Raw genomic sequence first — 14,380 nt, forward strand, 5'->3', positions numbered from 1 at the left:
TATCTGCTGGATCTGAATTATAACTAACTATGGTGTCATAACCTGGAAGTAAGTTCAACACATTTTCATACACAAACATTGTGCTTAATGCACAAATGTTAGACAAAATAGCTCTTCACAGTCAATTTCGGAGTCCTTACTATATACTTCAAGCATACGTGCATATAGTTTTTCGCTTTTAATGGAAATGTGTGTACATATATATAAAAATATTTCAGAATTCAACTTTTTGTTCCTAGATCATAGACCATACTTGGGTATCAATCTAGTGCCTCAATTAAGTATTAGTTTTGGTGCTGTCAATGCAATACCAAGATGCAGAATCAATTAATAAAAGCACCCCACATTTCTTCCATAAACCCATCACAGAGATGGCCTCAAAATCCTGAGCCTGCAAGTCTATTTTAAAACTAACTCTTTGAATATGTATCATTGACATGTAACAGCGACGAGCAAACTACAAGCATATTGTAACCAAGCTCAGTTGACTTCACTTATCTGGTAAGAATATGCTTACCAACTGAAAGCAGTTACTAAACATCAGACAAAGAAAAAGATTTAGCAGTAATGCAAATAGATAATCTCTGTTAGTTTTGAAAAGTTTTATTTTCATTAAATATGTCAGCGAATTTCTCCAAAACGTTTCACTCACACATTGCTTTACTCTACTTGGACTTACCCTGTGCATGAAATTGTCTCTTTTCTTATAGCTGTTCACGTTTTCCTCCCAAGTAATTAGCAAGCTACATCCCCTTTGACAGAGGGACACTAACAAGCTCCTACAGTTTCCAGTAGGACAAGGAATCCAAAGCTAGTAATAGCAAACAAGTAATTTAAGCAAAAAAGGATTACAAAGGCTTGTTGCAAAAGGCTGGAAACTCACCCGTATTTCAGATTAACGCTTTCTGAGGAGCTCTTTTGTAATGAGTTTTGACTCCGCTTTACAAAAATATTTGTTTTCTTTTAAAAAACAAAATATTGTTTTGAATATCTATTATAATTTCTTCTTTTTTGAAAATAACTAAGTACTAGAAAAACAGAGACGTGTTTTCCAAAGCGAAAATGACGGAAACATTGGTTTTGTAACAAAACCTCCCTTCCGAGGTCTCAAAGTTTAGAGAAAACAAGTCACACAAATTTTTTTTTAAAAAATTTCCATTCTTCGCTACCAAAATAAACAGCAAATCAATCCAGAGCGCAGCTTATTTGCAAAATTTCATTGCCAAAAATCCCTATAACTGTGACCCTATGAAATAAAGGACGTTTAGATGAGCGAGAGCTCCTAAACAGAAAAGCACAAGGAGCGGCATACCTTGAGGACCTCCATGGGTACCTGGGTGGCGGGGGGCAGGCTGGTGGGGACGCTGACGTTGATGGCAGGTGTCTGGCTGACGGGTACTCGCTGCTGCATGAACTGGGCTGCTTGCTGCTTCTGCTGCTGCTCCCGACGCTCCTGCTCCTGCATCTGCTCACGCATGAGCTGCTGTCGTAGCAGAATTCGTGAGGTCATGCTGGAGGAGCTTAAGGGAGGCTTGGAAGCGCCAGGATGCTCGGAATTGCTGTGGGAAGACCAGAGAGAGACAGCTCAGCTTCCACAAGCAGGATGGTGGCTCCAGCGGTCGGAGCTTGCAGAATTACACCGGAACGTGGGGTGGGATGGGTGAGGATATGCCGCACCATGCAAGGGGCAATGCAGAGCCGACCTACTTCAGGTACTTAGCAGCCACAGTAGGCTGCCTTAACTTGACTGCAGCTAACCGTTTCCCAAATGCCAATATCCAGCTGTAAAGAGCTATTTGCTAGTTCAATTTTATAGCAACCATCCATAAGAAAATTAAATGTTTTCATAGATAGCAGTAGGTACTCATACTCCTTTTTTAAAAAAAATAATACAAGGGCTGCATCAAGCATAATGAGAGGTATAGATAGTACTTCAGGTTTAATGATCTAGCTCAGAAATCAATAAATAGATAAAATAAATCTACCTTTCACATGAAAGCACAACATATCAAAGTTTAGTTATTTTCTGCAAAATGCTACCTCGGGGTTTGATTTGCTGGGGTGACACTCTTCATCACCAGAAACCAGACCCAAAAAAACCAACCGAACTCCCACTTCAGGCCTACTGGCATCTTCCAAACACAGTGCGATACAAGAACAGGCGGAATAACAACAGTAACAGATTTATTTCAGTCTCATTTTATAAAGCGTTTCAGGCTGGCCCGTGCTAGCACACCGTGCTGCTTCACCACCTAAGAGCTATTTCTAAGCCACTGGCAAGCAGAGCTTCCTACCAGACAGTGTGGGAAAAACCATGGGACTTTGCCACGGACCGCAGGGACACCTTCTGAAGCAATCCACCGTTATATTAGACCCCAGAAGTAAAATCTATTTGTAAGATTTTTCTGTAGCATAAGGCAGAACAATCAGGGTATGTAAATATCGAGCTGCACATCTTTCGAGGGAAGGATGTTGGAAGCAGGTAAGCATACACGACTCTGTTTAAGAGCAAGCTACGGTGTGTATAACTCTCAGTATTTGGCTCCGATTCTGACTGCTGCAGCTGATTGCCATCAGCCCACGGAAGGAAAGGGCTCACGAGTCTATAACGATGCAGGGCCATGCCTGGCGAAGGCAGCAGTAACCCTCCCGCCCTAGGGGGAGACTGGTCTTGCAAACCTCTGGCTCAGGTGTTTGGGTGCTACCGGCAGGATGCTGACAGGGCAGCTTGCAAAGGAGTCCAGGAGCCAGCATCCCTTTTCCAGGTCTCCCCTGGAGGCTGCGGCACCACGAGCTACTTGTGCTTGGGCAACCGGAGCCAGCGCTGCTGGAAGTTTTCCAGCTTTGTTTAGGACTGATGTTGAAAACAGTTCAACGCAGAAATGAAAAAGGAGAACCCACACTTACTCCCCCAAGAGATCAAACTCTGCTCTTCCAGAGCACACATTTTGGGGGCAGGGAAGGAGGGGACCATCTTGCTATTTAAGACCTGTCAGGTTGAAACATGCACAGAGACACTGATCCTTTTGATAAAACAAGAGAAAACCTTTGTGGTGAAACTAATGCAGCTGTGGAATAATCGCACTAATTAGCTGCTCAAGACAAGTCATTGACTGTGATACTTGTAAAAAACACCACCCTTTCAACTAAGGGCGAAGCAATCCTCACACATCTAAACCCAGCAGTGTGTTTCCTGGCTACGCATTTGACCCACTTGCAGATTTCCAAACCAACGACAGGCTTTATTTCCTTGACCAGGATAGTTATAGATCAGTGGTCTCCCCATTTTTTTGATCACACACTGCTACCAGGAAAAAGTGTTTGAGCATGCACCCTAATATATGTATATTTATTTATGAGTTATACACATGTATTACTGAGTGCTAATATTTTCTTCCTGCCCACCAATAATATTGCCCGCCCCACTTTGGATATCACTGTAATAGATGAGCAAAGGCACTCAAACACTGCTTTTAAGGAAGGATTCATAGTCCTCATTTAGACGAACAGCTTAATTTGTATCGCACTGAGCAGGATTCTCATTTGTGTGCTACTGGCATTTTTCTTCTTTCATAGATCCCTAACACTACAAAATTGGTAACCCAGGAGTTCCTCCCATATTCTTTCATTTTGAATTGTTTCTCCTCCTACCAAAGCCAAGTGTGCTGAAAACCATCTCAGAAGAACCTTCCCACACACTCAGATTTTGGGGAATGCAAGGGAGAAGGAAGGAGAAATTATTTCCACGGCATTTCAAATAGCCCCTGCCAGGAACCTCATCTTGCTCGTGCGATTATTGTACCTACTCACACCAACGGCTCAGCAACTGTCCTTACAGCTTCCTGCAGGTGACTCAGGGGTCTACTGTGGATTGAAAGGTGTCAACAAAGAAGCTTCAAGTATTGTGTCTTTAAAAGACACAATAGTCCCAGAAAATGCCATTGTGCCAAATTCTTCCCCAAAGGATAGAGGCTCTTCCAGGTTTTCTATCTTTTGCAAATCTGCTCAATATTTTAATTATTCACTGGGAAAAAATGGCTTAGATGTAATTAGGTAGGTAGTGCAAGGTCAGGGAATGTACTTTTTAAATAAGTATCAAAAGAAGAGCAGACACCAGCGAGGGGAAGAGTCTGATCTTATCCACCTCCAGAACACCAGATTTTGGTGGCCAGATCAGGGGGAGGAAGAAGTTTGAGGGGAGATTACTGAACATCTTGTTCAACCTCCTTTCAAAGGAGAAGCCAGAAACCAGCGTAGCTACAACAGAGCCGCGAGCTCAGCGTACACATCGTTCTCCTACTTTTGCACATTAATTTTAGGCAGTACAGAGGCGCACAAGCCCTGAACACAGGCAGCGCCGGCGGCAATGTGATGCCAGACCACAGCTACCTCCGTCAAAGCATCTGAGGTCAAATAACGCTTTTATCTGGGATAAAAGCTGCTGCACAACACCTGCCTGCCTGACCAGATGCTCCCGTCACAAGCACTGCAAAAGCAACCGGACAAACACAAGACAGCTCCTGCCATGCCAATTTCTCATTATTCATCCCCCATGGGCTATAAAGCTCCTCCTGCACCAGGGCGGTCTCACCACACCAGCTCTCCTTCCACTCTCCATGAGTGGCTCTCATCAGATGCAGAAAACTGTTTGAGACTTGGGTATTATTTCACCCTCTAAGCCTGTCCCATGTGCAACACTGATCCTCCTCCTGCCCACCTTCCCTTCCCCACCACATCCATGCCTCTTCTCAGTTGCAGGATGCTCCGTGCAAAACTCCAAAGTGGAATGGAAGATGGTTTGGGTTTCATCACCACGTACCCTCCGGGGAGCAAACAGGAGAAGGTTTGTCAGAAGCTCAGTTTTCCAATCAAAAAAAGCCATTTTAAGACTTTTTTTTGTCAAAGGTTTCCTCAAGAGAGGTTTGAAAATTCGTATTTCTAAAGCTTCTTGACCTTTACACGCTGCTGCACAGGCAGATCTTCTCCCACGGCCGAGCACGGTGCCGTGTACCACAGTACAACCCAGAACCTGGACACGTGGATTCAAAATTCTCATACGTGAGCTGATTCACACCTGGATTATGTAGCGTCGGTCGCACAGCCCACACACACAACTGATACATGATGTGATTTAGATACTTCCTGCAAACACCGCTTATGGATACCATTTAATTGCAATAAATGAAACCAACTCATCCTTTTAATTGACATATGATTAAACCAGTTATCCATTAGTTGTCTAATAAGCATAGTGTAATACAGAGTTATTAGTTATGAGTGTCATGTGCCAATCCAATTAATCATGAAATGATAACATTAAATAAGTTTAAATTATATATCCTTTGCACAGATGCCTGGGAAATGTTAGTTACTGCATACCTGAATTATAATGCAGATGGGCGTTGGATAATAAAAGACAACTGATCAGATTAAAATCAAGTTTGATTTTGTTGCCATCAACTCAAGTGATTACTGAGACCATACCTTTGAGAGCCTAATCCACCTTCCCAGATGCGTACTGATTATTTTATCTCTGTCTCCTCAGGCAAAAAGACAAACTCGTCTTTTGTTGTTCAGTTTTGTTTTCAGATTCTTATAAAATTGATCAAACAAGTTCTCTGGTTCACATGCATTATTTATAAGAGTTGTCTGGTTTACAGACATTATTGTGCATTACCTATGTATTCGTTAAGAAACCTCTCCAGAGGTTTCGAGCCAGAAAAAATTATTTAACTCAGTTTCACTTTTTAATTAGCTTTAAATATTTTTTTAAATGAAAAAGAAAAAGCCTCCAACGTAAGGTTTCTTAGACAAATTACAATAATTAAAAACACAAACTCCTCTCTAAGCAGAGATAAGGCACCCAAGAGGGAGGCCACTGCTCTCCTCCGTTCATGCCAACTGTTTGTTAATGGGTTAGTCCAGAGAAATCAGCCAAGAAAAGCAGATTTAGTACCTCAAGAAATCCACTGAGCCGCACCAGATCTCAGAGGTCAGAGGTAGAAATAACACGGGATTTAAATGCTTATGTTTCATGTCTTACCCATATCCCATTCACAATTATTTATAGAGAAAAGAAAGGCATCTGTATTTAAGTATCTGACATTAGCATAAAACTATCTTGATCTTTAAAGCAAGCAGATGAGAGGTTGCCAACGTTACAACTCAAATACTTGGCCTGACCTCCAGAAGGCACTATCAGAAGAGCCCACTGCACAGCTCCCCTTCCAACACCCCTCCTGTTCAACGACCTCTAGAGTTCCTCAGAACTAAAGTTTATTTGTCCAGATACTGTTTTCAGTCTCTCTACCAAGCAGTAAAACCTCAAGAAACTTTTTGTTGCCCGCACTATATATGTGGCTGAAGCAAAACCACTTCTAGCAGCATCTAACCTGCCAGCCAGCATCACTGTTTGCCAGAGAGAGGGGTGACAGGAAATGGAAGGATACCAAAAGGAAAGAAAAAATAAAAAAGAGGAAAAAAGGCAAGAGGGAACCAGATTGCCCTCCAAAAACCCAAACCCCAAAACCCACAAACAACAAAAAAGCCCCCTGCACAATCCTTTCTCCCCTATCTTCAGCTAAAGCAAGGGATTCTAACTACAAGAAAACTACTAAGGGCATTTTCCCTGAAGCACTTTGTACTTCATTCCTAAAATTTAATAATTGATTGTGGGTTACAGCGATGCTCCACTCACCATGCCAACTGGCTGGTGCTGCTTAAAGTATCAATGTTAAAAAAACCCAAGCCAACAGTTGGCACCCTCGTATGTCCTTTCTTGCCAAGGACAGAGCAATTACATAAACTGTGTGGAGACCTTTATCAGCCTTTATAATAAAGCAAGGACTATGTTTCAGGCCTCTATATGAAAGACAGGCTCTGCATTTGAAGGTTACATGTTTGAAGAGACATACTGCCTACTGTTACATCCGCTCCATCATCAAAGTAAACATTTTTCTGTCTCACCAGTGCTTTCTTATACTGACGTGCACCAGCTCAGAGCTGCTCTCCTGCAGCAATGCCGGTTACCCTATACCACGGGCTGCACCCATAAAATAACCCTCAACCCAACAGGCATCCATCCATCTACCCGAATGCATTGCGTGCACTTGGTCGGCAGGGGGAAGGAGGCAAAAACCCTCGAACATCCACCACGCAGAGCTACAACCCAGGAGATAAGGGCTGAATTACAAATCAAATTAATTCAGTGGATAAGCTTGTCTTTAAAAAAACAAAACCATAAAACAAAAACCCACAAAAAAAACCCAAACCAACCAACAACAAAAAACCCCAAAACAAACCACTACCAAAAACCAACAACACAAAACATTTCATTTAATCCTCAGCTGAGAGGTTTTTTTAAGTAGCTGTACACCATTTAGTAGTTTTCCATTTTTCTTCCTGTCTTTAAAACACTCCTTCACAAGCTGCTGAACGTAATGCTTTCTGAACTTAATGAAAACCTCTCTCATGACCCAGGAGCACTCAGTAAATAATTATTAAGCTCTGGAGGTGGCTTTTGCATGAGTGTTGACTTAATAAAATGCCGTAAGTTGATCTGCTTGAATGCCCATTTACTTGGGGACACAGCTTGCAGTATAGCTTGGAAAGCTTGATCACCATCAGATTAAGGAACAAGGTAAAACTAAAAAGGTTCAATCTAGAAGCTGCAAAGGTCACATTTTATGATCCTTTACTACCATTCCTGTTAAAAACGAGATGAATAATTGTAAATTGAGAGTATCCTCGAAGACATCTCTATAATAATCACTATAATGCACTAAGTCTTTTTATGCCTAAACTGAACCTCCGTTAGCCCAAATGTGTTTGACAAGACATTTCAGAACAAGATATATATATGTATATATAATTTTTTTTTTTAAATGCGGAGTATTTTTTAAGTCTTCCCCTTCTGAAAGTCACCATCATTATCTCACCTGGTCAGCCACAGCTCCTGTGGCTCTGCAGAAGATAGTGGCCAGCTCCCAAGCACCCAAGCACGGTATTTTTAACTCCCAGAACACAACCTCCATCACAGCAAATCTACCACACAATCTGCTCACGATGCCGTCACTCCAGGAAAGAGCCACTTACAAACAGAAGCTGCCAAAGGAGCAGGGCATGAGCATCTGAACTCTAACAGCTTCCATCTTCCCCCCCCCCGCCCTTGCGTCTAAAGGCTTTTGCTGAGCACCCTCAGGTGAAAGTCAAGCGGCGTCCTGGCCAGCCATGTCTCTAGGGGTGGCTCCAGATAAGGACCTGGCAACTCCAATCCCCACGGAGCAGCAACACGGGCAGCAGTGCCCGGCGCCTGCTGGCACTGCAGACCTGTGCAATCCAGCACCTACCGAGAAGAAAAGAAGGGGGGGGCTTTGAGGCAGCCACGCACAAGGTCTTCAGACATCACAAAATGACTCCAAAACAGCCCAGAAGTTTGGAGCCAACATCTTGCTACATCTTGCCTTACCTGCATGAGAACTGCACAAACTCCTGATGGACGCAGCCCGGAGCAAGGCGTGGGTCTGCACCGAGCGCAGATAAACGCCTGGCACTACCGTGGGGCCGACCACGATCCTCAGACCCGTGCCCAGGCGGCTGTACCACCCTCGCCATCCCACAGACGGACAACCCGCGGTGGGTCTGGGAGAAACTGAAGACACGGGTTGGCACGGAAAGCACTTCTCCCATTCATTAATTAAAAGGGGTGTGATCGGGCCATTAACGCCATCAGAGGAGTGGATAAGGGCTGTCTGTAACGGCACACTTTTTCTCACGATCTTTATCGCCAAAAAGATGAAGGGAAAGGGTGGGTGGGTGCAAGACAGATTTGTTTTTGGGGGCATAACTCCTTCACTTTTAAGGTTCACCTAGGTGAACCTCCACCTAGGAGCCACTGGAGGTGCATCTCCCAAGAGCTAGATGCACATCTGTAACGGCACGGAGACCCAATGTGACTGTGTACACAGTTTCCCTAGTTTCACCTCTGCTCAAACAGGCTGAACCCCTCAGGCAGAAAAGGAGCGGGCAGGTGAAGATATTTACACACACTAACATCTCAAGCTCCCAAAAACATTCCATGAAGGGTTACAGGAATTTAAGATGTAGCTGACAGCATTACCCGATATTAGTTTGGTGCTCTTCCTCAAACTTTCAAAGCCATCACAAACTCAGAGGAGATATTACAAGAAAAAAAAAAAAAAAAAACACAAAAAAGGCACAAGGCAGATTTGTCTTTCACTTGAAAGCCTGACCAGTCACCTTGCCAAAGGTTTTTTGAACCATTTTTCAGACACCACATCTACGGGTACTTCCCTCTCTAAAGGGCTCCACACACATTTGCAAAACAAAAAGCCAGATAGCTAAAACAACCAAGGGGTGATAAAAGAAAAAGCAAGGAGATAACACTGCACTAACCACCTCTGTAGTTCTTGATTTTGTAATATAGAATTTACCTTCTTTTATCTGGGTAAATAGAGAAGATAACGCTGTCGCTGAGAGGGAAGATGACGTACGATCACCACATTTTTTTGGTACTTTGCAGCTACCTACTGCCCAGATCTGACTCCACATCACCTTCCTATCATATGCTGGTTTAGAAATTATCTGTCACTTACACAGTGGGATGGCAAGTTTACTCACAGAGGCAGCCCTGCAGAAGACAAGACTCCACCACGCTGTGTTCACAGCTGGTACCTGTCATTCACATGCTCCGATTCCATCCCAGCCAAAAAGCCACCACACTCCTAGAGGCTTACACTGACCCAGCAATTCCCAGTCTAAACCCTCCACTCATCCGAGGTTTTCTGCTTATTGACTCCACTGTTAAAGCGCTATTCAACGCTTTCCAAAGACAACGAGGCAGCTCGAAGCCTCATCTCGCGCAGATGACATCCTCACTCTGGTATGCTGAGCAAACAGGATCTTAAGAAGCAAAAGGGAAAGTGTTTATGGAAGATTTGCTTTAAATAATTAAGAACCCCAAACAGTCATAGTGAAAACCACAAAGTGAATTCAGCATTCGGTATGTGATCCGTCAGTGTTATCAGCATACAGGACTTGCTCATTACAGTGAATGCTACATGCAGGGAACAGGCAACCTCTAACACATCACTGCAATAACTCTAACATTAAAATAATCTTGGACCGATATTATGCAAACTTTCCCTTCGGTCTCTAGCCACAGCGCTAGCTGTTCATTACAGGACCTGATCAGATCAGGGAGCATCTTTAGCAACTATTCTTTCTAACAAAGCAACTCTCCAGACTCCAGAAATCAATTCCTCAGCGCTTTTTACACAAACTTCAATTTTAGAGTCCTGTAAGCATTGCTCATAATTGTTCTACATTTTCAGCTATATGTGGAAGAGTTTTTAGGACAAAATGGATTGTTTTACCCTGCAGGCTGAACAACTTGGCGGGGGGAAAAGCCTTTATTCAGCAACAAGTTACTTTACCAATGATTTGGATATTTATACTGCAACTGCAGTTTGCAATTGCAGGACAGCTGCACCAGTCTTGCTGCCTCGGGTATTCGCAGCACAGACTGGAAGGTGGGATATGCTCCAGCTGTCCATATAAGAAAGCAACAGTGATGTTCACAAACTTGCTAATTGAGGCCAAGCGAAATGACAGTCCTTCACTGGAGGAATTGCACAACTGCAAACAACTACAGAAGAGATGGCCTTCAATTCCCTCGCTTAGGCCGTGCAGTGAGACCTACAACATCCCTGACGTGGGGCAATCTCAAACCAAGGCTCCTGGGGAAAGCAGACCCCAGCAGTCCACCAGGTAATGCTGCTATGCTACCATGGGATCAGCAGCATCCTCAGTACAGCCACATCCAGCAATAGGGTCACTCTGTCCCCACGTACCTATCCCAAATCCCAACCGCTCCCAGGTCAAGGATTTCCCAAGATGGGTATGGTTCCTGCACGCTCACAGCCTTGGGGCGTACGCTGTGGGTCACGTCAGAACACCTCAGGGTCTGCTCTGCAGCTGCACAGCATGCCTGGGGTAGGTCAGTGCAAGTGCTGATTTAGGGGACCTCTTCACCCACCATCCAACAGCCGTAAATTCTATTTTAAGTTCACGACATCGACATGAACTGCAGACTTTCACAGAAATATTTAGTATTGATTTAAAGGCTGGAGTACTGGGGAATTGGCATCTCCAGGGACTGTTCTGGCAATTCCCCCTCCACCCCCATAAAAAGAAATTCTGCACCTTGTTTCTAGCCAGAAACTGTTTATGAACACCAGGGAGAGGGAAAAAGGAAAACAATAACCTTAGGGTTGCATGTAAATAAAAGAAATACCAAATCAAAAACATGATACAGAATGAAGTCTTATTCAAAATAAGAAGATGCAAGCAACATTCACACTTTCTCATTTCAAAGCATCGAAACATATACAGAAATATCCTCCTTAATCTATTCATAAGTCTTTTCTTAATGACTCATAAAGACCTGCTTAATTTCATTTTGCCATCACCCTTTTGTTCCGCATCTGTCTTATGTTGCGCCTAAAAAGCATAAGCTCTTCTCAAAGAAAAGACATCAGGAAAAATCCTCAGAAACAACTTTATGCAACCAACTAAACCCAAAAATCAATACAGCTGCTTGCAGTTCTACTAAAAGCCTATTTTAAAGTAAAACTCTTCAGCATGCACCATGTTTTGCACTGTTTCATGACAACGGAGGCATGCTGTCCATGTACCTTGCTGCAGGAATACCACTTCTTACTTTTCAAAATACATTGCAGCTATTGGTTTTTTGTTGCTGTTGTATGGGGGCTCTTTGTTGTGGTTTTCCTTTGGTTTTGGTTTTTGGTTTGGGTGGGTTGGTTTGTTTTTTTTTTTTCTTTGATGGGGAGTGGGGGGAGAGAAAAAAAGAAAAAAAACCCGTGGCCAACTCAAAACTATTTACAAGCCTTTTTGTTAGACCCTCTTAATCTCTTCTGCACTGCCAGAAACATAGCACTTGAATAGCTATTTCTGTTCAAAGCTATATTTGTTGTGGAACTACTGCAAACTCCTGAATCATGTAAACAGAGGCTAGAGCCAAAAAAATGTTTCACTGGACTTGAAGTTCACATCTGCCTTAGTTACTAGGACAAAAAAAAAGAAAACAAACCAGGCACTCAGTTTATAACCAATAAATCCTGCAAAGACTACAGTTAATCATGAATTCTTGCAACAGGGTTTTGTTTAATCTGGTTTATTTAGCATTCATGACCTTGGCAGAGTACCTGCGGGAGCACCCACCATTACTGTGGAGCGGCAATTCACACCTTCTGTTATTTTAGGCTACAGCAGACAACTATACAGCCCTACATTAGTCAATCAGGTTTATAAACCTGCAGCGAAGTCACCTGGAAATGATGTATAGCTCCTGCTGGAGCCCAGCAGCATTGCTGTCCCTAAAAAGCCATATTGTAACAGCTCTCAGTCTGGCCTTGGTAGCAGCTGCATGTTTCTGCAAAACAAATGCTAAGCAAACATGCTGCTGGGAGCAAAATGACCCTCCTGTTTCTTTAGCTACTTGGTTGAGAAAGGTTAGCACTAGAAACCATCCCCTCACCTAAACCTACCGCTTCGGATGCAAACTTCACCTTCTCTTCACTCACCTTCTTCCATTCCTTCTGATCCTCCTCCAGCAGGAAGAATCCCCAATATTCCCAATGTGCTGGAAACTATGAAAAGCCCCAGAACAGCAACAAAAACCCATGCGGGTACTTGATCCCAGCTTCCCAGAGATTTCAAAGAGCTACTGCTGCAGGCAGGGACAAATTCTACCAAGTGGTCTTTGGCACTGAACTATAGAAGAGGTACTACAGGTACGAGGACAAGCAGCATAGTTTTGGATAAGAATGGGTCATCATAGGTGGATTAAGGAAAAAACAAAAAAATGTTTCCGTCGTTATCCACAGAAAATATCTGGATTAAATTGTAGTAGCCTGTTTGCATCGTACAACCATTTGCTGAATTCAGAAAATTAGTAGCTGCCTGATATTGAGTTGCCAATATGTGTCTAATACACTGAAAATATTTTTCCCCGTCCTTTTAGGGAGGCTGCTGCAAAGCCACATTCAAGAATTGCAATTGGTTTTTCAAGTACTCAGGAAAAAAAAAGGTTTTTTAAAAAAATCTACTTTTAGCAACTCCCAGAACTAACAAGATGATTTGTTATTCTTGTATTGTTTCTAAAAGCAGATAATAAAATGTCTTGTCCATTAACACTTGCATTATCTACCACTTACTGTAGTTTAAGATTGTATAAATAATTTAGAAAGAGTCAAAAGATACTTGATCTTAACACTTAAAAGCGTTAACCTTATATAAGGTTAAACTTCTGTGTCCCTTCCTATCACAGAGCTATAACCTGGCTATACAATTCCTAGTCTTAATAGAAGGACATATATTTGGTTTCTCCCTAGAATTGACATTGCAGACTACTGAAAATCATATTAAAGCCAGTATCAGTGTCTACACACTCCTGTGTACAGAAAAACAGCATCACCTGTCGGAACGCCAACATTCTTCAGTTAACACTCGCACAGTCAAAGCATTGCAATCCTATTCACAAGTTATCAAAAAAAAAAACCCAAACCAACAAACCCCCACCCCAAAAAAGAAAAGACCAACAAAAAGCCCACAAGCCCCATGCCTGGACTAGGGAAAGCCATCTTCTGTAGGACTTTTCCATCTTTTGCAAGCTCCCAGGCAACTCCCTTTATACACTAGATGGAGCTTTGTCCCCTGCTTCCCCAGCCTCCCGGCTGGCGCTGCACCACGGTAGGGATAAAAAGGGTAAAGAGACAAAGGGTGAAAAGCCGACCTCACCCCGAATAAACAGAGTGCACACAACAGCTTCAGAACAGCATGACACCAAGCAACCATCTGGGCTCCCTGGTCCTGCTCACCTCCCGCCCCCATTAATGCCTCGTTCGAGCACTGTTTTGTCATTTTCAAAGAAGCAACGATTTCAACAACCCCGAATCCCAAATCATGTTGCAACTTCTACCAGCCTTTACTATGGCCATGAGCCACTGACTTGAGTTCACACCACATTAAAATGACATTGATTCTTCTCTCCTTACAAAGGGACAGCATTTAAGCTTATTACCACACCTGAATTGCTCACTGGCTTTCCCAGATCCCTCTTTATAATCCCACTTATTTTCTTTCAACATAAACTCTTCAATCTCCAGTAACCTGAATCATCTGTACCTAATGCCTCTGCTAAGGCTCCGGACTTGGATCCATTGGCATTTTTGGGAAACAACTCATTGATTATAGTAAAATTCCCCTTGACTTGTATCTGCTGGATTTGGTCTGTATTGTTTCAGAGCACAGTCAGGAGAAACAGCTCATCCTTCTGGTG

General features: G+C 43.0%; 1 protein-coding gene across 5 annotated transcripts in view; it reads right to left on the reverse strand.

The window, feature by feature from the left end:
* The window catches only part of MITF (melanocyte inducing transcription factor), a 111,504-nt gene that overhangs the window by 49,440 nt on the left and 47,684 nt on the right, over nucleotides 1-14,380 (reverse strand). For all 5 annotated transcript variants that reach the window (XM_075095679.1, XM_075095678.1, XM_075095677.1 and 2 more), the window contains one exon: nucleotides 1,313-1,559. In XM_075095679.1, coding sequence (XP_074951780.1) covers nucleotides 1,313-1,559 — 247 coding nt within the window. The remainder of the gene's footprint in view (nucleotides 1-1,312; nucleotides 1,560-14,380) is intronic.

Source organism: Phalacrocorax aristotelis, chromosome 6 (assembly GCF_949628215.1).
Source record: "Phalacrocorax aristotelis chromosome 6, bGulAri2.1, whole genome shotgun sequence".
Taxonomy (NCBI): domain Eukaryota; kingdom Metazoa; phylum Chordata; class Aves; order Suliformes; family Phalacrocoracidae; genus Phalacrocorax; species Phalacrocorax aristotelis.